Source organism: Heptranchias perlo, chromosome 21, assembly GCF_035084215.1.
Source record: "Heptranchias perlo isolate sHepPer1 chromosome 21, sHepPer1.hap1, whole genome shotgun sequence".
In the NCBI taxonomy this organism is placed as follows: Eukaryota; Metazoa; Chordata; class Chondrichthyes; order Hexanchiformes; family Hexanchidae; genus Heptranchias; species Heptranchias perlo.
Genome location: NC_090345.1, coordinates 36,195,238 through 36,218,301, shown reverse-complemented (window position 1 = coordinate 36,218,301; position 23,064 = coordinate 36,195,238). Strand labels below are relative to the sequence as shown.

Sequence of the window (23,064 nt, the reverse complement as noted above, 5' to 3'; positions counted from 1 at the left end):
CAATAACGTATTTGTAAAATTTGGTTTGTAGACCGTAACTGTTTGTAAGTCATTCTCCTATTTGCTAATTACAGTTATATTGATGTACATATGTTTTATATTCCGAGGACATAACACAGGCACGAAAATTGTAAAATAGGTTTTGTAATATCTAAATTCAGACTAATAAAACTGTAAAGATTTTGATATTTCTGCTCTCTAGTCCATGGCTATTATAAACCTTTGTGCCTGATTATTATGGTCCACTAAGGCTTCCTTATATCTGCTATTTATGTAGGCTAGAACCTTCCCAGTAGAACAGTGAGACCGCTTGTTACAAGTTTATGGTTTACCTTCTCGAGTTTAGTGGCATCACCTGCTCCAGTAAGCGGTTGTGGTCAGCTCCTTATAAAGGAACCTATGTTTCTTATGTCTGGAGTTAACGTGCATCTTCTCGTATGATAGCATTACCCAGGGGATGTAACAATACTTCCCCCTTGACGTCCAAAGTAGATATTGTAAACTCGCATGTGTGATGAATCTTTTGATAGGCAGAACTTTTTTTAAATGTTTGTTTTTGTAATATGGATGACAGTTACTGCCATTCCTTTTTGCCATGAGGGCATTAAGAGTCAACCATGTAATATGGGACTAGAGTGTAGGTCAGACCAGGTAGGGGTGCAAGTTCCCTTCCCTTAAGGACATTACAATAATCTGGCAGCTTTCACGGTCAATTTTTCTGATGCCAGCCCACAAATTGTCAGATTTATTAAAATTAATATGACAATTTGCTATGGTAGGATTTGAACTCTCCACCTCTGGGTTGCTGGTCTGTTACCACAACCATTACACTATCATACCCTGAAGAAAACTATGGTAAGCTGAGGCCGATGATAAATCAAGAAACTGGTTAATTTTGCTGAGTACGCGTGGCTAAACAAAAGTAGTATTTCTCCAACAACACTTCCTGTGACAACACAAAACGCTGTACACTATACTGAAGAGTGGACAGAGTATTCAGTTTTTAATTTTATTTCCTTTCAGGTCAGCTACATTTTAATTCCCAGCTCGAGCAAGACCTGCCATCTTGCAGCGTTTATTAGACCTGAGCATGTTTCTTTTTCTCATTTTTATTAATTCTGATCTCCAGCTCTGATTAAAGTGGTGATTAGTTCTGCATTTAAACTTCTGTGGGTGGGGATAGAGTTCCAACGACAAACATTGTTTGGAAGAGAGTTTCATCAGCAGGAGAAAGTGTCGTCTTCACTTGTTACCCTGAGAGATCAGGTCAACACCAAGCCAAAGAAATGAACATTTTGTAACTGAAGGCAGAGGTGGATTAACAACATAAAGATTTACCATTTCTACATAGTTGTTGACTTGATTTATTCATCACTCAAGATAACTCAGTATTTGCTGGCCCAACATTTAATTCTGTCAGGGCTTATTTACATTACGGTAGTCTACAGGCAAATTTTGAATCTGAAGGACTTGGTCTTCCACCACTCTGCCCAATACCATCGTTTTTGGGAGGTGTAGAAAAGCTATGCAAGTGGTGGCCAACCTCTCAAAGCAGGGTCAGAAACAAAATCAGATTCCAGCAGTCAGACACACAGCAAACTGCAGTAATGTGTAATTAATCCCTCAGACACTCAGTCATACGTTGCATGTAGTAAACTGGATGGTTTTAGATGTTATGGAAATCATTATTAGTTTAAATAGCCCTCAGGTACAGAACCACACTGGGGAAACTTACTCGTTTCTCTCAAACATGAAGGATAAAGAGCCACGCTGCCACTTCACAGCCACCGATTTCCCATTTGGACTAGCAAGGAGTGTTGATTAGAATGCAGGTGCACCTAAGAGTCATGAGTGGCAGGTGAGTGGTTCCTTTGACAGGATCGTTAGGAAGCCTACGCTCTGTAATAGCCAGTGCTGTTGCTAGTTATAGCTGAGATATTCCCTGTGACCATGCGTGATGATTACCTCCCTCCAATCTGTTACTTCAATTTTGTTCCTCAAGGTTGGAGAAAACTGGCTTCTTGGCTCCCTGTTGCTGGAACAGATTCTAAACTACTTTGTAGTTTGCAATTGGCAAAACTGCAAAGGGAAATGCAGGAGGTGTTAAAATCTTTGGTAAAAAGAAAGAAAAGTGACTGCATGAAATTCTACACGTTCTGACTCGGCAGTGTGGAAGCCAGATCATCAGTTGATCATTAAATTTCAATAAAGCAATTTGTCATAAACATGCTGTTTCCTGCAGGTCCAAGGAATGTCCTTTGTTGCTGCAGTGCTTATCCTTAATTTGGAAGAAGCAGATGCTTTCATAGCTTTTGCCAACCTATTGAACAAACCCTGTCAGCTGGCATTTTTCCGTGTGGATCATGGCATGGTAAGGATATTGCAGTGCACAGATATTTTGAAACGGATGATATTACATGATGCTATTTTTGTTGCCTATGGAAGGGTTAGTGCTACCTCAAACCAACTGTGGAATCACTGACATCTGGTCCATAACACTGGCATTTGGTTTGTTTCAGATGTGCTGTAGAAAAAATGACTGTTTAAGCCATAGAATCTTAACAAATGTAAAGTACACAGTTGTCAGTTTAAAGTGACATTTTAAGCGTTGGTGCCCATCCCTTTTTGTTAAAGTTGCACCATTCCTCTTCCATTCTCACATTTCAGCGAAGGTCTTATAAATGGTCAAGTACTGGAGTCCGGCAGAGAGGTCAAACAACACCAAGGTTGAAAATTTATTACATATGACATTCATGACATAATTGGTTGGAAAAGCCTGCTCTCACTTCTCTGCTGTGGAGCCACAACATGGTGCATGTACTTGTCTTTTTCTGCTTTTGCTCCCCCTCTGTGGAAGGATGGATGTTAACCCTTGTGGCTCATTACTCCTGCTGACTTGATCAGGGGGTGCACAGCATGGGGAAATCCCACCTACAATCTCACATCCTCCTGTACCATGGCAAAGCATGCATTGAACATGGCACCCAAATATTAATGAACGCACCATTTTACAACTTAATTTGTGTACTAGGTGTTCTGTGAAGGCAGGGTGATTTCTGAGGGGGCGGGCGGGGAATTGGAATGCAGGAGAACTCAAATGATAAAAATGGGTGAGCAAAAAATCCTTAAATTAGTGGAACATGGACTCTGAGACTCAGTATCTGAGTATATGACAGTGTAGTAATGAACCATATGGATCAGAACGTTCCCAGTTCATTCCGTGGTCTATCCTCGAGTTAGCAGATGTTGGTCATGGCAAAAAAATGGGGATGCTATAATGACCTCTGCATCCTTGGGCTAGAGAGGGGAACAAAATCAGGTTTTACTGCTCTTGTTTGCTAATTCATGATCTCTCTTGGAAAGTATGTGTGTGAACTTCAAGTGAGGTCAGATTGGACTTGGATGTAATCCCTCCTAGAAGTCAAGTAACATGACAACACACTCAAGGTCTAGGTTCCAATGAAAATTGGGCAAGGCTGCAGGTCTGACGGGACCTGTGGAACGGTACTTCATAAATGAGGGAACACCATGGGACAGAGGGAGAAAACTGAAGAAAAGAAATCAAAGGAATACTCCAGGAAACATTCATAAATATCGTGTATGTGAACCATATGATTGTGCACTACTCTCCCAATGGAGCAGTCTTTTCTTTTAATGAAATGGACTGCCCACTGGGAGGTACAATATGTCATTATGGTAACTGCTCAGGTCAACTCAGCTTAACAATGAAACTGGTATCCAGCATTATTATGTCGGTGTGTTTTTGTGTACTGTAGTTTGGCCGTAATCACCCCAATTTTAATCGGATTTAAGTCAAATACAGAAAAAGGTTCAAAATTTGATTTTTGTGAGCCACAGCTGGAGTGTTCCTTTTGAGACAAATCATTAAAAAGCAATAACTTTTTAAATCATGAAACTGTTAAAATTGGTTGTCAGGTTTTTAAAATATTCTTAACTTCAACAACTGAAATCTTAAAGAACTATTGAACAAATATTCTTCTCCTCAGATGCTGAAATATTTTGCATCATTTGAAGTGTTTTTTGAGGAAAATCTCCCAAAACTTTTTGCACACTTCATGAAAAATAATTTGACTCCAGATATCTACCTTATAGACTGGTAAGTGCAATAATCATTTGCTTGGATGTTGAATTTTCAGTAAGAATGAAAATTTTGCAGTTTAGGGTCAGTGTGTAGTATACTTGTTGTTAGATTGATATCCAGAGTATGTGTTTAACCTTTTGAAATAGTTCATTAAAACTGATCGGCAGATTATACCCCATTCCTTGCACGAGTATATATAATTGGTAAGAGTACGGACTGCATCGTAGTACTTGTTTGAATTGTGCATGGCTACAGCAGCCACTGAACTACACAGTCCTTTTTGATTGTTGTATTCTTCAAATTGCAGGATATTCACACTCTATAGCAAGTCACTGCCCCTGGATCTGGCTTGTCGAGTCTGGGATGTCTTTTGCCGTGATGGAGAAGAGTTCCTTTTTCGGACAGCATTGGGCATCCTCAAGTTGTATGAGGACATTTTAGTGCAAATGGACTTTATTCATATAGCTCAATTCCTTACCAAACTGCCTGAAGACATAACATCAGAAAAGCTTTTTGCATGCATCACTACTGTTCAGATGCATGGCAGTAACAAAAAATGGACACAGGTGAGTAAATGCATCTTTAACTGAGTATTAAGTGTTTAAAGAATGTATAATTAATGTGGAAAATGCTTGATATGTGAAGATCTTTATTTCAGCAACACTGGCTTTGATATGTTTCAAAGCAATCAGCGGTCACCATATCATATTCTCAATCACAAAATCTGTTACTGCTTTGAAATATAATCTAGTGTGTTCTCTGAAATGGAGAGATTTGGGAATTTTTTTTTTAAAACTGATTTTTAGCTTGCTTTCTGCTTGTGTAGGATTTTGTAACTGACAACAACAGGTGTTTTGCACAGGTGTTAAAGCCTTCTGAATTTGCAAGTGAAGATTAAAAAAAATGTTTTTAGCCTTTATATGTTGGCAACATTTATCACTTTTCCTGTGAAGTAATAGCCCCTTAAATACTATGCAGCAGTTCAATAATGAAACGTTTCTCATTGTATTTTCATCTAACTTGTGTCTATGCTTTCTGCTTTCATAGCTCACAACCATCTTGCTTGTAATCTTGTATGTTTATGGATGTATTCACAAAATCTTGGGAGGTTTTCAAGACTGAGTACAATGAATGGAATGATGTAGCCCTGATTTCCTTCCCTAAATTATTGGACATAATTACTATACTCAAGGCCCATAATGATTATGGATCAAACTCAAGTTTTGAGCAGTAATGAGAGTCACATTATATGTTCTTGCTTCATTTGTGATTGACGTTAATGAGACAGGCAATCTCTTCCCATGCTATAATTTTCAGGCTGCCACAGACTCAGGCTCTCTTATGGTTCTTATCCATGTTCTTCAGTTTATAGCTTATGGCATTTTAACTCCTCCATAGACCTAATAATCAAATCTGTTCTATTAATTTAAGAGGACATTTTGTAGTGTGTGTATCTAGGTGTGTGCGTGCTCACTCTTGGTGTCTCATGCATATGGTGTACTACAGGCGCCATTGTTCATTATGGGTTAAGAGCAGTCCTTCTGTACATTAGTCACTTGATTAATCTTCAGTCCTATCTGAGACTAATCATTTGGACATGAGTAATAGCAGCAGTAATAGGGCGTGTGCTGAATAAAGATGGAAATGACATTCCAGCTATGGGGCCTTTGGGTAAAACCTATGGGAAAAGAGAAGCTTGATGAGGTGCATTAGAGAGTAGGATACTGTAATTGTACATTTGGGAGGAGAAGCAAGAGTGATTAAGTAATTTCAATAATTGGATTATTAGAAGGTGATAATCTAAGAAATAGAGAAGGCAGGGTGGAATAAAGGGAAAAAAAGTGGGATGAGTGATGAGCGCTACAGAGGATTTACTCAGAATTTTTAATCCCATGGGGAAAAAATGTAATGTGGTAGGAAGTTTCAGAATTTGTGATGTTATGAGACTCTAGTTAATTGAAATAGCAAGATCATGAAAATTATGATTATTTAAAGCAAAATAGGGGGTGAAAGGTTTGAGGGGATTTTGTCTTTCCAGCCTGAGGTGAATTTGCACCTCTCTCCAAGGTGTTCTTCCAGTTTAAACAATGTAGTTACAACAGCTTGCATTTATATAGTGCCTTTTAATGTAGCAAAACGTTCCAAAGCAGTTCACAGGAGTGTTATCAAACAAAAACTGACATCAAGCCAAAGAAGGAGATATTAGTATGTTAAGGCAGGTGATTAAAAGTATGGTCAAAGAGTATTTTTAAGGAGCATTTTAAAGGAGGAGAGAGGGGCCGAGACAGCGGAATGCACGGCCGCCAACGGTGGGGGATAGACAAGAAGCCAGAGTTGGAGGAACCCATAGTTCTTGGAGGGTTGTAGGGCTGGAGGAGGTTACAGAGCTAGGGAGGGGCGAGACCATGGAGGGATTTGAACACGAGGATGAGACTTTTAAAATTGAGGCATTGGTGGACTGGGATCCAATGTAGGTTCGCGAGCATGGGTGATGGATGAGCAGAACTTCGTGCAAGTTAGGATAAGGGTAGCAGAGTTTTGGATGAGCTGAAGTTTACAGAGGGTGGAAGATAGGAGGCTGGCCAGGAGACCATTGGAATAATTGACTCTGGAGCTAACAAAAGCAAAGATGAGGATCTCAGCTGCAGATGGGCTGGGGCAGAGACAGGCAATGTTATGGAGGGAGAAGTAGGCAGTCTTCGTGATGGAGAGGGTATGGACTTGGAAGCTCACCTCGGGGTGGAATAGGACAGCGAGGTTGCGCTGTTAATTGATTACTTTTATGGTCCGAAAATACCGCTCTTGCTTTAAAGCTGTTCATCTCTAATATCTTCCAGTTCTGATGAAAGGTCATAGACCTGAAATGTTAACACTGTTTCCCTATCCACAGATGCTGCCTGACCTGCTGAATGTTTCCAGCATTTTCTGTTTTTATTTCATATTTCCTGCATCTGCAATGTTTTGCTTTTGATGTGAAAGTAGTGTACTGGTTGTGATTTAATATAGTTTGCTTTTTAATTTAAAGTTGTTTATAATAGAAATTTATTGGCACCAACAGTTCAACCTGTAAAGAAAACTGTTTTTTAAATTCTGTTACTGATCATGGAAAGCTAATGTTTGTGTAGAGTGTTCTACTATAAAAAATTAATCATCTCTAAAAATGTGTGAAACAGCCACAGGAATTAGATAGCAGCTGGCCAGAAGAAACCAGAATTATTTATTTTATTTTGTGAACTATAACACTTCAAAGTCAAAGGCAAATATGATGAGGGAAAGGGTTTTGCAAAATTGGCACTGGTTGCTAAGAGGGCAGAAAAACTTATCAGTTAGTGCTGGAGTACTATCTGACAAGTTGGAAATGATCTCTGCTCATGATGCAGGTGAATGGACATTCCAGCACCCAGAGGGATACTACCACTGGGAGATGTATCTTTCCCCCTTCCTCCCATCCTCCAGTAGTTATGAGAGTGTTTAACAGATTAGAGGAGCAATGTGTGAAGCTTTGCTGCTGGCCCTCCATCTGGATTTTGGATTGATGCAGAATGTTGAAGTGCAGCTGTGTTCCTGCCATTAACATTGGTAGCCTGGTTTAAGCACTAGCAATTCTTGTGATGCTACTCTGTCCTTTACATGATACATCTCTCCCATACTCTCCAGGGTAGACTCTGGCATGGAGTAAACTATTCTCATTAAGTTCACTATTGTTTTGGAGTCTGCTGGGTTCAGGACCGAGGGATTTTGGAGTCTGCTGGGTTCAGGACTGAGGGGTTTTATCTGCTGTTTGACTCCATAAGTATGTAATTACAGTAACTATTAATGCTGCAGTGCAGCTCCATTCTCGAGTTAATTTGTAAATTGGACTGAGTTTTAGGTCATTTGTACAAAAAGCCTCATTCTTTCCTTTTTATAACCTGCAGGTGTTTGCTTCACTGATGAAGGATAACAAGGAAGTTGAGAAAAATCACAGCCCTGCCCTGAAAAGTTAATATTCCTTTGAGGACCTTTGATGTTTGCGACAGTCAGTGAGCAGGAGTTTATTAGAATTAATGGTGTAGCAATACTATATGTAAATTTCTTCAGTGCATCTATTTAAAATTGATGTCTGTTGGAGTTAAAAGAACTGAAAATTGTTGGACTGCGAATGACCCAAAGATCTGTGTATGTTATCCCGTTGATGGGAAGAGAGTTATAGTGCAGTTGATCCTTTTGTGGCTTGCGTCCAACAAAATGAAGAAATGTTTACACTAGTGTCAGTATTAAAGGAAAAATAGAGTCCTGTGCAAAGTAGTTTATTCTGCATTTATTAGCTGATTGAAAACTGATGTAAAATTTCTGAGCACTTATCGACCAACCACCTTGCTGTACCACGTTTCAGGTGCACAGAATACCTCCAAAGCCAGCTGATTCTCAGAAACTACCTGATGTGGACCAAATGGATTTTGAATTACTTTCCTCCATTATGTGTAGCTTTTTAGTGATAGTCCTGTTTGGGAAATAGCTGGTTTTTACTTTTTAATGCGGTCATTTTGCTTTCTAAGGTTCTGAAGTAAAAGACAAAGGCTGAGAGAGCATCAAAACCAGTACTGTTCTGCTTTACAGAACCACCATTCCTGTTAGCAACCTACATGTGCTTGGTTTTGAAATATTCCACAACACCCTCTTTAATATTTCCAGGCATTTCCTGTTCCTTGCAAACCTGAGAAGGATCTTTTTTATTCAATTACTGAACTGTGGCATTTTTTATTCAATTACTGAACTGTACTACAAATATTTTTATTGACCTTCATTTCAGTAATTAGCTGCTTTTCTGGTGCTTTCAACAATAGAAATAGGGGTGTTGTATCATTTCCAGGCCTAGGGGTGAACTGCAAACAGAATGGTAGAACTGTGAAACGTCCAAGTTTAGAAACTTCCAAATATTGTACTACTACAGTTAAAAGTCAGTGTGTCTCAGCTGATGAAGCCTTTGTGATCGTCCTCAGACAGGTGCTGTGGGCTTGACTTTAGTAACTGTGTATGTTTTATGATGTGCAATACAGAAAACTCCAAAATGGCACAGTGCTTTGCACAAGTCTTGGAATGTAACCATGATAACATTCAGTAACCTTTATTTCAAATCAGGTGATGGAAACTGATGACAGCTACAAGCTGTAGCAATGAGTACTACATTACATTGCTCAGGGCTGTTGTCTGCTCACAATGGAAAGATAGTGAGATTATTTGGCAGTAATCACAAAAGGGCAGAGGACTAATTATCAGGCTTTTTTCTAACCTGACTTGTAATTTCTGCAGTGAGTGTTGTGACGGATGTTTGTGTAAATTTGAGATTTGTCTCGTGTTCAAATTACAAAGTATACTTTCTTACACTTTTCTGTTTCTTTTTTATTTGCAAGGATTTGTACTTTATTTTCTTGTATTCTTAGCAAAACCAGTTCCTGTATTGCCTGTATTGAAAATTATCTTACTGGAGTATAAAAATATGAAGTGTAGGAATTTTTACCTACTAGTGTGTTTTGAAATCTCTATTAAAGGAATTGGCATGTTACATAAACAATAGTGTACTAGAGAGTGCAAAATACTTTGTTTGAATTGTAAGATTTTTTTATTTATGTATCCTTTCATTTAGTTGAATGAAATTCTTTATCTTGCTTTCTATTGTACAGATTTCGTACTGACTACAGGTGTAATGTATATGCAAATTAATTGTAAATAGAAGGGAAACAGTCCACAGCTAATACCACTAGACTCCAGTTTCACATGTAAATAAAGTATGAAGTCAAGTGCCTTCAAATGTGTGCTTTTTCTGATTTGCGTGGCTTTCAGTAGGGTAATCCTATTTGGTGTTCTTCAAATAGGACTTGTAGCATCACATGGATAAGTGTTCAACAGTTGGTTCTGTGAGGCAGTAAGCGACAAGATGCAGTTGTCATTCCCTCATACAGACAAAACGTTGGCATTTCTTGCCCACCTTCCTCCCCCTGTCCATTTTTTTTGTGTGGGGCTGATTTTTAATATTTTCCACAAAATTAGGTTGTTGCCATCAAACACCAATAAAAGCAAGTAAAATGATATTTCCTTAGTGTATCTTCCTCCCTTGTTTTTTCCACCTTCTGCAGAACTTCCTAGCATACTGAATAGTGTCATATTAAGAGCCTGAGACTCTGAACGTTTCTTCAATAGCTAACAGCTGGTGTTAAGCACATTGTTAGCTTTGAATTTCCATTGATTTGGATATTAACATAACTCTTGTCTAATGAAAGGAGGTTCCATGAATTTTAGTTATTTACTTCCATTTTTTTTTATATGCTGTTTGGGTCTCCCTGGCCACTCCAGCTTGGCAGCCAAGGTGGCTGGAAGGTGACCTGGTGGCAGATCTATGGCAATCCGGCTGTTCAGCTGGCCACTAGCAGGCAGACTTGGAATGACTTGTCTTGGGAATGCCTCTCCCTGTGGGGTAGCCCTAGATCTTCATTTATGCACCTAATGGCAAAGCTCAAATGAGATACAAATCTGCATTCTGACACTCTGGCACAGCCTGTTGGGGAGGGGCATCAGTTCACTAGGCTGAAACATGAAAAGGCTCTCCTACAAAATTGGAGGTAACAGCCATAAGGTCCTGATCTCAGAGGCCTAAACATCCTGCAGCTACCCCTGACTTTTCCGGCCCTTCTACTGGTGCAAGACCTTGCTGCAGGGGTGCCGCCGAATCATGTAAATGGCCAGGGTCAGGAAATCTCAGCCCTCCTGTCCAATGGCAATGCAGGAAAATCTGCCCTTTAATATAGATGAATATAGCATGTATGTCAAACTCCAGAGAATGCATTTCAAACTGTTATACTCTATTACAGGTGTAAAGTGATTTTTTTAAAAAGGCAGGCATTTTATGCTGGATTCTTCTGACCCAAAGTCAGATATTTACAGGCAGTTATAATTATTGTGAATCAGACTCTCAACAGAGAACTTTATCTAGTGCCCAGCAAAAAGGACCATCTCCATGGATGTACACTTCCTTTGAGTCAAAACATGATTTTGTGCTCACAGTAATCTGGGAGGTAATGTGCCAGGATGAACAATAAATCCCTTATGCTGCTGTTAGGCTTATTGGAAATGGTGTGAAATGCTTTGTACTCTCAATCTCTCCATCTGAGGGACAAATAACACTAAGGGATCATATATTTCAGGCTATAAACTACGAATCAAGTTATTACATATTAAAATTAAACCAAAGCAAGTGCAAACACAGCAGATTTCGCTAAATGCAGTAGAATTATTCTTGATTTATCATCTGCATTTTTAATCCAATTCTCAACTCAAAACTAAGAATTCTAGTAACTTGGAACACATCTATGAGGGAAAATTTCAATGTCAGTTTAGATATTTCCTGTGTTCCCATTAACCCTAGCTCATTCAACCACTTTGTGAAATGGTCATTCAGCAAAGACACTGGACATTTATATCCCTTCATTGCTATGAAGTCCAAACTGGCACCAAGATAGATCAAAAGGGGATAGCTTCAGAATAGTTATATCAATTAAAATAGTGTTGTTAGGCACAGTCTGCATGAGTTGTTTCACGTGTGTAAACCAAGCAACTTTGGTGGGCTGAACAGTTAGCTCCTGTCTATTTTTCGCAGCCCAGTAATCGATATTAACTGTTTCCAACATCGGGGGAACCTTGAATCTAACAATCATTTAAGCAGCCCACCTAGACCAGGGGTGTCAAATGTATGGCCTGTGGAACAGTTTCATCTGGCTGTGCTTAGGGTTGCTGAGTATCCTGGAATGGGACATCAATCTCCTGAGCACTGCGAACAGCCTGGGAGAACTGCGCCTTTTAAATTTTGCACCACAGCAGTGACCAACACCCACTTAAGGGTGACTGGAAACAGAGCCGACTGATGGAGGGGAGAGGTGTTGGGCTGGGCTTGACTTGTAAAGGGTGAACAGAGACTAGGGGTCAGGAGATTGGGACTCGGGGGTGGGGGGGAAGAGAGAAATGAGGTAGGATGAGCATGGGGCCCAGCATTTCTTGCAGAGATAGGAGCAGCAGCAGCAGCAACATGGTGAGTGGCAGTGGTGCCAAGAGAGGAGCAGTCAGTAAAGGGGTGAGTGAAACCTGGGGACTTCACTGTGGGTAAACAATGAAAGATTGTTTCCACTGGTGGATGAATGGGGAACAATGAGACGGAGACTGAGGGATGCTTACTGCCCACGGGGAGCTGCACACCCTAAATTTATATCGCAAGCGCCAATCACTACAGCCGCAGCCCTGTTCTCTCTGCAACAAACCCCATAAACAACCCCGAGCCTGACTCCCCGTCTCACCTGTTGGCTCTTCGCCCAGGGTTTTGCAGAGTTTGTAGCTCAAGCTTCAATCAGGAGCGAGGGGAACAGCTGAACAATGAGATTTGAGGGGGAGATTGGCTGTTCAGGCAGCAGCAATTATTTTTCTAAATTATTTTTGAGTAATACATTTGTAATCATCTTTTGAAGAGCATTTCACTCCTCCATGTATTCTTTTGTCAAATGTTTGGAATGATAGCAAGATGGATTGCATGTCTTTCAAAAATGTAATGTGAATGAATTTGGTTATTTATCTCTTGTGTGCGTCAATCCTGCATAGCCTGCTTAGAAAGTCAAATTAGCCTTGGTTCTGGGATATTGTCTTGTTAGGTCCAGGTGTAAGTTATTTTTGGAATAGGTGATGATAAGTCTGGATTCTACAGTACATATTGTACAGAACATCAAAGTAGCAACACACTACACTCCTAGGCACTTGCCCATTTTGTTTGATTTGGAGCAGTAAGATAAGGAAAAGGTAAGTTTGTTAAGACCGTCCAGATCAGGCTAAGCTAAAGTAACTTGGGCCTAGTAGCCCAATAAGCCTACTCTTTGAAATAGAATCCAGAGAGATGAAAGCAGAAAACTCAACAAATAATGAATATACAAAATGCTGGAGTTGCATTCTGTAGTTCAAAAGAAAAATGCACTTATGTGATTTTGTTATAATTACACAATTATGACTTTATGACTGATGGGAGGGTCTGACAAAGGGGAACAACTGAAAGATGGGATTGGAGGGAGAGACTGTCCCGGTGGCTGGGATTTTAATGATGCAAATCCATAAATCTTGGAGAGGCAGGTATGTTCATGCCTAAATCCAATGATATGCTTATTTCCACCATTTACCTTACTAATGATAAATCTAACAATCCAATATTTTAATTTAAAGTTATTTTTCCTCATCCGAACCCGTGCAACCGATTCACTTGAGAAAAACAATTACTAACCGCTTCGGTGCCTTTGTTACGAAACAAAGTCTGACTTTTTTTCAAAAACAAAAACAATTGTTTATTAAGCTCTAACAATAGGCTTTGCTGTAACTTTTAGTACACCCCCTCTTAAACTGGAGTTTGTATCCCAGAACATACTCTGCACCAATTAGGTAAATTACCAGAACATTCACATGAATTATGAAATTAATTTTGTAATTTTGTGGGTATGAATGGAAAGGCCATGTGTTTGATTTGTAAGCAACAGGTAGTGGTGGTGAAACAATTAAACCTGTGAACATGCCATGAAGCAAACCAGGGTGAGTAATATGATTTGTACACAGTTATGTAAAGATAAATTTTCAGAGTTAGCATCATCATTTAAAAAGCAGCGATCATTGTTTGCTAATGCTTGCCATGTAAGTGATACTGCTGTTGAGACACGCTATGTGATTGCCCATAAAATAGCTGTCATCGAAACCATTTTCTGAGGGAGAATTTTTGAAGAACTGCTTGCTATGAGCTGCAGAAATAGTGGGGGTGGAAACTTAAGTGTGCGCCAGAAGCCGGGGCCCGAGGCTCATCCGAAATTGGGCCTCGCTTTAATAATAGTGGTGAGCCGCCGGCGTCGGTCAGGCCTCCAGAAGCAGAAACAACCGATGTTGGGAGATCAAATTTGGGCCTGCGGCACTGCTGCAAGGTGGTGGTGGAGGAAAATGCGGGCCGGCAATGGCACATAGTCGTGCTGTGAAGCTGGGAGGAGCACTCCTGCAGCTCCCGGTTCTACAGAAAGGGAAGTTTTTTTAAAAAAAACTTTCCCTACCATTTCTTCAGTGGCTTCTAGCGGTCCCTTTTACCGCTGTTTAACCCGCTGTAGAACTAGGAAAAACTAGTTGGAGCTTGCACAGCGCATGCTTCACTTATAGAATCATAGAATCATAGAAGTTACAACATGGAAACAGGCCCTTCGGCCCAACATGTCCATGTCGCCCAGTTTATACCACTAAGCTAGTCCCAATTGCCTGCACTTGGCCCATATCCCTCGATACCCATCTTCCCCATGTAACTGTCCAAATGCTTTTTAAAAGACAAAATTGTACCCGCCTCTACTACTGCCTCTGGCAGCTCGTTCCAGACACTCACCACCCTTTGAGTGAAAAAATTGCCCCTCTGGATCCTTTTGTATCTCTCCCCTCTCACCTTAAATCTGTGCCCCCTCGTTATAGACTCCCCTACCTTTGGGAAAAGATTTTGACTATCGACCTTATCTATGCCCCTCATTATTTTATAGACTTCTATAAGATCACCCCTTAACCTCCTACTCTCCAGGGAATAAAGTCCCAGTCTGTCTAACCTCTCCCTGTAAGTCAAACCATCAAGTCCCGGTAGCATCCTAGTAAATCTTTTCTGCACTCTTTCTAGTTTAATAATATCCTTTCTATAATAGGGTGACCAGAACTGTACACAGTACTCCAAGTGTGGCCTCACCAATGCCCTGTACAACTTCAACAAGACATCCCAACTCCTGCATTCAATGTTCTGACCAATGAAACCAAGCATGCTGAATGCCTTCTTCACCACCCTATCCACCTGTGACTCCACTTTCAAGGAGCTATGAATCTGTACTCCTAGATCTCTTTGTTCTATAACTCTCCCCAACGCCCTACCATTAACGGAGTAGGTCCTGGCCCGATTCGATCTACCATTAAACTCCATCTGCCATTCATCGGCCCACTGGCCCAATTTATCAAGATCCCGTTGCAATCCTAGATAACCTTTTTCACTGTCCACAATGCCACCAATCTTGGTGTCATCTGCAAACTTACTAACCATGCCTCCTAAATTCTCATCCAAATCATTAATATAAATAACAAATAACAGCGGACCCAGCACCGATCCCTGAGGCACACCGCTGGACACAGGCATCCAGTTTGAAAAACAACCCTCGACAACCACCCTCTGTCTTCTGTCGTCAAGCCAATTTTGTATCCAATTGGCTACCTCACCTTGGATCCCATGAGATTTAACCTTATGTAACAACCTACCATGCGGTACCTTGTCAAATGCTTTGCTGAAGTCCATGTAGACCACGTCTACTGCACAGCCCTCATCTATCTTCTTGGTTACCCCTTCAAAAAAACTCAATCAAATTCGTGAGACATGATTTTCCTCTCACAAAACCATGCTGACTGTTCCTAATTAGTCCCTGCCTCTCCAAATGCCTGTAGATTCTGTCCCTCAGAATACCCTCTAACAACTTACCCACTACAGATGTCAGGCTCACTGGTCTGTAGTTCCCAGGCTTTTCCCTGCCGCCCTTCTTAAACAAAGGCACAACATTTGCTACCCTCCAATCTTCAGGCACCTCACCTGTAGCGGTGGATGATTCAAATATCTCTGCTAGAGGACCCGCAATTTCCTCCCTAACCTCCCATGACGTCCTGGGATACATTTCATCAGGTCCCGGAGATTTATCTACCTTGATGCGCGTTAAGACTTCCAGCACCTCCCTCTCTGTAATATGTACACTCCTCAAGACATCACTATTTATTTCCCCAAGTTCCCTAACATCCATGCCTTTCTCAACCGTAAATACCGATGTGAAATATTCATTCAGGATCTCACCCATCTCTTGTGGTTCCGCACATAGATGACCTTGTTGATCCTTAAGAGGCCGTACTCTCTGCCTGGTTACTCTTTTGCCCTTTATGTATTTGTAGAAGCTCTTTGGATTCTCCTTTGCCTTATCTGCCAAAGCAATCTCATATCCCCTTTTTGCCCTCCTGATTTCTCTCTTAACTCTACTCCGGCAATCTCCTATACTCTTCAAGGGATCCACTTGATCCCAGCTGCCTATGCATGTCATATGCCTCCTTCTTATTTTTGACTAGTGCCTCAATCTCCCGAGTCATCCAAGGTTCCCTACTTCTACCAGCCTTGCCCTTCACTTTATAAGGAATGTGCTTACCCTGAACCCTGGTTAACACACTTTTGAAAGCCTCCCACTTACCAGACGTCCCTTTGCCTGCCAACAGACTCTCCCAATCAACTTCTGAAAGTTCCTGTCTAATACCATCAAAATTGGCCTTTCCCCAATTTAGAATTTTAACTTTTGGGCCAGACCTATCCTTCTCCATAGCTATCTTAAAACTAATGGAATTATGATCACTGGTCCCAAAGTGATCCCTCACTAACACTTCTGTCACCTGCCCTTCCTTATTTCCCAAGAGGAGGTCAAGTTTTGCCCCCTCTCTAGTCGGGCCATCCACATACTGAATGAGAAATTCCTCCTGAATACACTCAACAAATTTCTCTCCATCCAAGCCCCTAATGCTATGGCTGTCCCAGTCAATGTTGGGAAAGTTAAAGTCCCCTACTATTACCACCCTATTTTTCTTGCAGCTGTCTGTAATCTCCTTACATATTTGCTCCTCAATTTCCCGTTGACTATTTGGGGGTCTGTAGTACAATCCTATCAAAGTGATCTCTCCCTTCTTATTTTTCAGTTCTACCCATATGGACTCAGTGGGCGAACCCTCGGATATATCCCCTCTCACTACTGCCGTGATGTTCTCCCTAATCAAGAACGCAACTCCCCCTCCTCTCTTACCTCCTGCTCTATCTTTCCTATAGCATCTGTACCCTGGAACATTGAGCTGCCAGTCCTGCCCCTCCCTTAGCCATGTTTCAGTAATAGCTATAACATCCCAGTCCCATGTACCCATCCATGCCCTGAGTTCATCTGCCTTGCCCATCAGACTTCTTGCATTGAAATAAATGCAGTTTAATCTAGACTTCCCTTGGTCTTTGCCCTGCTTTCTCAGACCATCTGTCCGGTCATGTTCTGTACAAACATTTTGCAAAGGGGCTGTGAAACACAGGGCCCTTTGTATAATAAAACTGATCTAACACTGATTTCAGGCAGCCATTGGGTACACCTTTTTAAAAAAAAAAGTCAGGACCAATATGGTGGCGGCACAGTTTAGGTGCAGGACCTTGCGTCCAAAAAATGGGTGAAATTAATACCGATCTTGTATCCCAGTGTCCAAATGACTTTTGCTGAATGTTGCCTATGCCAAGTGCCAGGATGTTGCATCAGGCCCACTATCTACATTGAGTTTGACACCCTTGACCTGGACAGGTCTGATGTATCCACCTTGAAGTGGCAATCTGCATAACAGCCAGCACTGTGGATTTCCTCCAATACAGAGAAATCAAGGCAACAGAATTTCCCCTCAAAATGACGCTTGCAGGAGTCATTATACTCATCCAGAATTGACATGTAATAGATTCTTAATTATTTTATTAAGTATAGAGTCTCGTCATGAAAAAAGACAATTCTGCAATCTATCATAAGTGACAAGAAGCTATGGTTCCCTGGACCACTTCTCTACAAGGAGTACTTAAACAGTGCCCTTAAAGGCACAGGCTAAGTTAAACAGAGCATCCTCATAATAGTGAAATATCATGACTGCTCCAGACTCTGTGGGTAATGCTATGGGAGATGATCTAGTATGAATACATTTCCAATTAAAGTGATAGCTTTGAGTTACAAATGTAAAAGGAGAGCAGATCTTGAATACCCAAAAATAAACCAGTGCTTGGGCGCTTGGATACTAAGACATCCAGTAGCATAAAAGGCTGTCCTCCTTTGTGAATTTTTCCCAGAGACCATATCCTGCTGCCAGAACACCCCAACAGGCTGTTGTCGATCACCTTGAAATTCGTTTGGTCGCATTCTAAAAATTCTAGGCTCATCTACCACTAGCTCTGATTTTCTTCATCCCTCTTCCCAGGAGCCCGCCTGGAAGATCAAGTAGTCAATAGAGGTCATTTTTTGTTTTAGGTAGTTTTAAAGTTGTTCTGAGTTGATGGTATTTTGTTTTTAGATGCTCCAAAATCCGGCCTGTTTTGACTGAATAGTGGCTCCCTCTCTTTCGATTTGTTTAAAAGAGATTCCAGCGTTCTAACATGTTGAACTTTGCAGTGAAACGCCATCAGTGCTCCTGAGCAGGTTAGTCCTCCAACGAGATGGATTCAGTCCTCCAGGAGCTGGGGGCGGTGTACGGTATAGCGCCGCTCTTGGTGGCGCTTGTACTTGTTTGTATCTCCATGGATCAAGTGGCACGTGCTCTGATTTCAAACCGTTCGGTTTTTAAAAAGAGGAGAACGTTCTGCTCGTGAGCGTGAGGCACAGGCCGCAGAGCCCGAGCTTCAGTGACCGAGCGGCCCCGGGCACAGGCCGCAGACCCCGAGCTTCAGTGACCGAGCGGCCCCGGGCACAGGCCGCAGAGCCCGAGCTTCAGTGACCGAGCGGCCCCGGGCACAGGCCGCAGACCCCGAGCTTCAGTGACCGAGCGGCCCCGGGCACAGGCCGCAGACCCCGAGCTTCAGTGACCGAGCGGCCCCGGGCACAGGCCGCAGACCCAGAGCTTCAGTGACCGAGCGGCCCCGGGCACAGGCCGCAGAGCCCGAGCTTCGGTGACCGAGCGGCCCCGGGCACAGGCCGCAGACCCCGAGCTTCAGTGACCGAGCGGCCCCGGGCACAGGCCGCAGATCCCGAGCTTCAGTGACCGAGCGGCCCCGGGCACAGGCCGCAGAGCCCGAGCTTCAGTGACCGAGCGGCCCCGGGCACAGGCCGCAGACCCCGAGCTTCAGTGACCGAGCGGCCCCGGGCACAGGCCGCAGACCCCGAGCTTCAGTGACCGAGCGGCCCCGGGCACAGGCCGCAGAGCCCGAGCTTCAGTGACCGAGCGGCCCCGGGCACAGGCCGCGGTGACCGAGCGGCCCCCGCCACAGGCCGCAGACCCCGAGCTCCGTGCTCCGGTGTAGGTTGAAATTCTTTGGAGACTCGTCGAGCGAGGAGAGTCGGTGCATTATGGGGCCGGTAAGTGAGTGTCAGGCGGGCGGTGATGGTAAAGGTTCCAGCGGCCTGTGACAGCCGGCGATCCCCGAGTGAAGCTGCGCTCACACGGGCTCAAAACAGAAAGTTATGGAAATGCCGAGCAGGTCAGTCAGGTTAACGTTTGGGGTGTAACACCCGGGTCATCACTGGGTGAGCTGCCGGGGGTACATTTCCAGTGGTGTGGGGGGGTGGGTCTCCTGCTTGTCCGAAATAATGTTGGCGAAAGAGCCACGGAAACCCCAGACAAAGGCATTTAATTTACGTAGCGCCTTTCACCCAATTAAGTACTTTTGAAGTGTAGTCACTGTTGTAATGTAGGAAACGCGGTAGCCAATTTGCACACAGCAAGGTCCCACAAACAGCAGTGTGACAATGACCAGATAATCTCTTTTAATGATCTTGGTTGAGGGATAAATATTGGCCAGGACACTGGGGCGAACTCAAATAGTGCTGTGGGATCTTTTATGCCCACCCGTGAGGCAGAGGGGGCCTCGGTTCAACGTCTTATCAGAAAGATGGTACCACCGACAGTGCAGTACTCCCTCAATATTGCAATGGAGTATCAGCCTAGATTATGTGCTTAAGTGGGGCCTGAACCCACAACCTGCTGACTCAGAGGCATGACTGCAACCGCTGAGCCAAGGCTGATACTGTTCATTTACACCATTTTCCTGGGGTTTCCGCAGCTCTTCTTCTGGATGATGGAGAATTCGTTGCCGTATTTGCACCACAATCGTAAGATTAATTGCAGTGTGTCGCCGATGCCGATCACGATGTCCTCTATCTGCACAAAAGAAAATGCATCCAGGAGCTGTACGACATTATACATCAAACGTACAGTGCCTGTATGGCCCTAAAATTCCATGGGAGATTCTACGTCTCAGCGGGAGACTAGCAGAACCCCAGGGAAGACGGCGTAATCAGCCGTATCAGCTGCTTACTCTTTCCCTGGGGGCTCCTGAGTTAGAGCAGGAGACCGATGGAAAACTTTGGAATTTCAAATCTGCAGTGATTTGAAGGAGTGTAGTTGTGCAAATTTTTGTGTTGACGTGAAGCAGTTTCTGGTGCATAAACACACAAACTGGAAGTTTAACTCTGAAATAAGATCCTAATCTTGACTCCTAAACACACTAAAGGCAAGCTGTGTGAAACCCCCATCTCCCAGAGGCCATCGCACCCCAGCTAAATTTTAAGTGTATGTGTGTATATACACACACACACACACACACACACACACAAGAAATAGGAGCAAGAGTTGGCTTTACGGCCCCTCAAGCTTGCTCCGCCATTCAGTAAGATTATGGCTGATCTTTGACCTCAACTCCATTTTCCCGCTCGATCCCCATATCCCTTGATTCCTTTAGAGTCCAAAAATCTGTCGATCTCAGCCTTTAATATACTCAACGACTGAGCATCCACAGCCCTCTGGGTTAGAGAATTCCAAATATTCACAACCTCTTAAGTGAAGAAATTTCTCCTCATCTCAGTTCTAAATGGCCGACCCCTTATCCTGAGACTATGGCCCCTAGTTCCAGAGTCTCCAGCCAGAGGAAACAGCCTCTCAGCATCTACCCTGTCAAGCCCTCTCAAAATATTATATGTTTCAATGAAATCATCTCTCATTCTTCTAAACTCCAGAGAGTATTGGCCTATTCTACTCAACCTCTCCTCATAGAACAACCCTCTCATTCCAGGAATCAATCTAGTGAACCTTCATTGCACCACCTCTAAGGCAAGTATGTCCTTCCTTGGGTAAGGAGACCAAAACTGTACACAGTACTCCAGATGTAGTCTCGCCAAAGCCCTGTACAATTGCAGCAAGACTTCCTTACTCTTGTACTCCAACCCCCTTGCAATAAAGGCTAAAATACCATTTGCCTTCCTAAATGCTTGCTGTATCTGTATGTTAACATTCTGTGTTTCGTGCACAAGGACACCCAAATCCCTCTGAACTCCAACATTTGATAGTTTCTAACCCTTTAAAAGAATATTCTGATTTTCTATTCTTTCTACCAAAGTGAATAACTTCACATTTCCCCACATTATACTCCATCTGCCACCTTCTTGCCCACTCACTTATTTTGTCTATATCCATTTGCAGACTCTTTGTGTCCTCCTCACAGCTTACTTTCCCACCTAGCTTTGTATCGTCAGCAAACTTGAATACATTAAACTACATAGATTATAAATAGCTGAGGCCCAAGCACCACTCCTTGCAGCACCCCACTAGTTACAGACTGCCAACCTGAGAATGACCCATTTATCCCTACTCTCTGTTTTCTGTCCTTTAACCAATCCTCTATCCATTCTGATATATATTACCCCCAACCCCATGAGCCCTTACCTTGTGTAACAACCTTCCGTGTGGCACTTTATCGAATGCCTTTTGAAAATCCAAATATATTACCTCCACTGGTTCCCATTTAGCTACCCTGATAGTTACATCCCCAAAATAGATTTGTTGAACACGATTTCCCTTTCATAAAACCATGTTGACTCTGCCTAATCATATTATAATTTTCTAAGTGTCCTGTTGCCACGTCCTTAATAATGGATTGCAGTATTTTCCCGACGATTGATGTCAGGCTTACTGGCCTGTTGTTCCCTGTTTTCTCTCTCCCTCCTTTCTTGAATAGCGGTGTTACATTTGCTACCTTCCAATCCATTGAGTCTTTTCTAGAATCTAGGCAATTTTAGAAAATCACAACCAATGCATCCCCTATCTCTGCAGCCACCTCTTTTAGAACCCTAGGATGTAGGCCATCGGGTCCAGGGGATTTGTCTGCTTTTAGTCCAATTAATTTCACCAGTACTTTTCCTTTACTAATATTAATTACTTTAGGTTCCTTACTCTCATTAGACCTTTGATTCCCCATTATTTCCAGTATGTTTTTTGTGTCTTCTACTGTGAAGACAGATACAAATTATTTGTTTAACGTCTGTCATTTCCCTTTTCCCCATTATAATTTCTCCTGTCTCAGCCTTAGCCACATTTACTTTCGCTACTCTCTTCCTTTTTACATACTTGTAGAAGTTCTTACAATCTGTTTTTATATTTCTTGCTAGTTTGCTCTGATTTTTATTTTCTCCCTCTTTATCAATTTTTTGGACGCCCTTTGCTGGTTTCTAAAACTCTCCCAATCCTCAGGCTTACTACTCTTCTTCGCAACATTTTCTTTTAATCTAATACTATCCTTAACTTCTTTAGTTAGCCACGGATGGATCACTTTTCCCGTGGGGTTTTTATTTCTCAATGGAATATGTATTTGTTGAGAATTATGAAATATTTCTTTAAATGTTCGCCATTGCTTATCTACCGTCATATCTTTTAATCTAATTTCCCAATCTACTTTAGCCAACTCGCCCCTCATACCTAATGTAATTGGCTTTGTTTAAATATAAGACTCTAGTTTCAGACTTAAGTACATCACTCTCGAACTCAATGTGAAATTCTATCATATAATAATCACTCTTCCCCAGAGGATCCCTTACTATGAGATTACTAATTAACTCTGTCTCATTACACAAGACAAGATCTAAAATAGCCTGTTCCCTGGTTGGTTCCACCACGTATTGTTCTAGGAAACTGTCTCGAATGCATTCTATGAACTCGTCCTCCAAACTACTTTTGCCAATTTGATTTGCCCAGTCTATATGATGATTAAAGTCCCCCCGTGATTATTGCATTATCTTTGTTACAAGCTCCTCTTATTTCTTGATTAATACTCTGTCCAACAGTATAACTACTGTTACGGAGCCTATAAACTACTCCCACCTGTGTTTTTT

At 42.2% G+C, this 23,064-nt stretch overlaps 2 protein-coding genes across 3 annotated transcripts in view; both read left to right on the top strand.

The window, feature by feature from the left end:
- tbc1d12b (TBC1 domain family, member 12b) overlaps positions 1-9,893 on the top strand; it is an 89,919-nt gene extending 80,026 nt beyond the window's left edge. For both annotated transcript variants that reach the window (XM_068002469.1, XM_068002470.1), the window contains 4 exons: positions 2,243-2,371; positions 4,008-4,117; positions 4,410-4,668; positions 8,020-9,893. In XM_068002469.1, the coding sequence (XP_067858570.1) occupies positions 2,243-2,371; positions 4,008-4,117; positions 4,410-4,668; positions 8,020-8,088 (567 nt within the window). In that variant the 3' untranslated portion in view covers positions 8,089-9,893. The remainder of the gene's footprint in view (positions 1-2,242; positions 2,372-4,007; positions 4,118-4,409; positions 4,669-8,019) is intronic.
- Positions 9,894-18,464: 8,571 nt separating this feature from the next.
- The window catches only part of noc3l (NOC3-like DNA replication regulator), a 63,004-nt gene continuing 58,404 nt past the window's right edge, over positions 18,465-23,064 (top strand). The window contains exon 1 of the mRNA XM_068002468.1: positions 18,465-19,260. Coding sequence (XP_067858569.1) covers positions 19,252-19,260 — 9 coding nt within the window. The 5' untranslated portion in view covers positions 18,465-19,251. The remainder of the gene's footprint in view (positions 19,261-23,064) is intronic.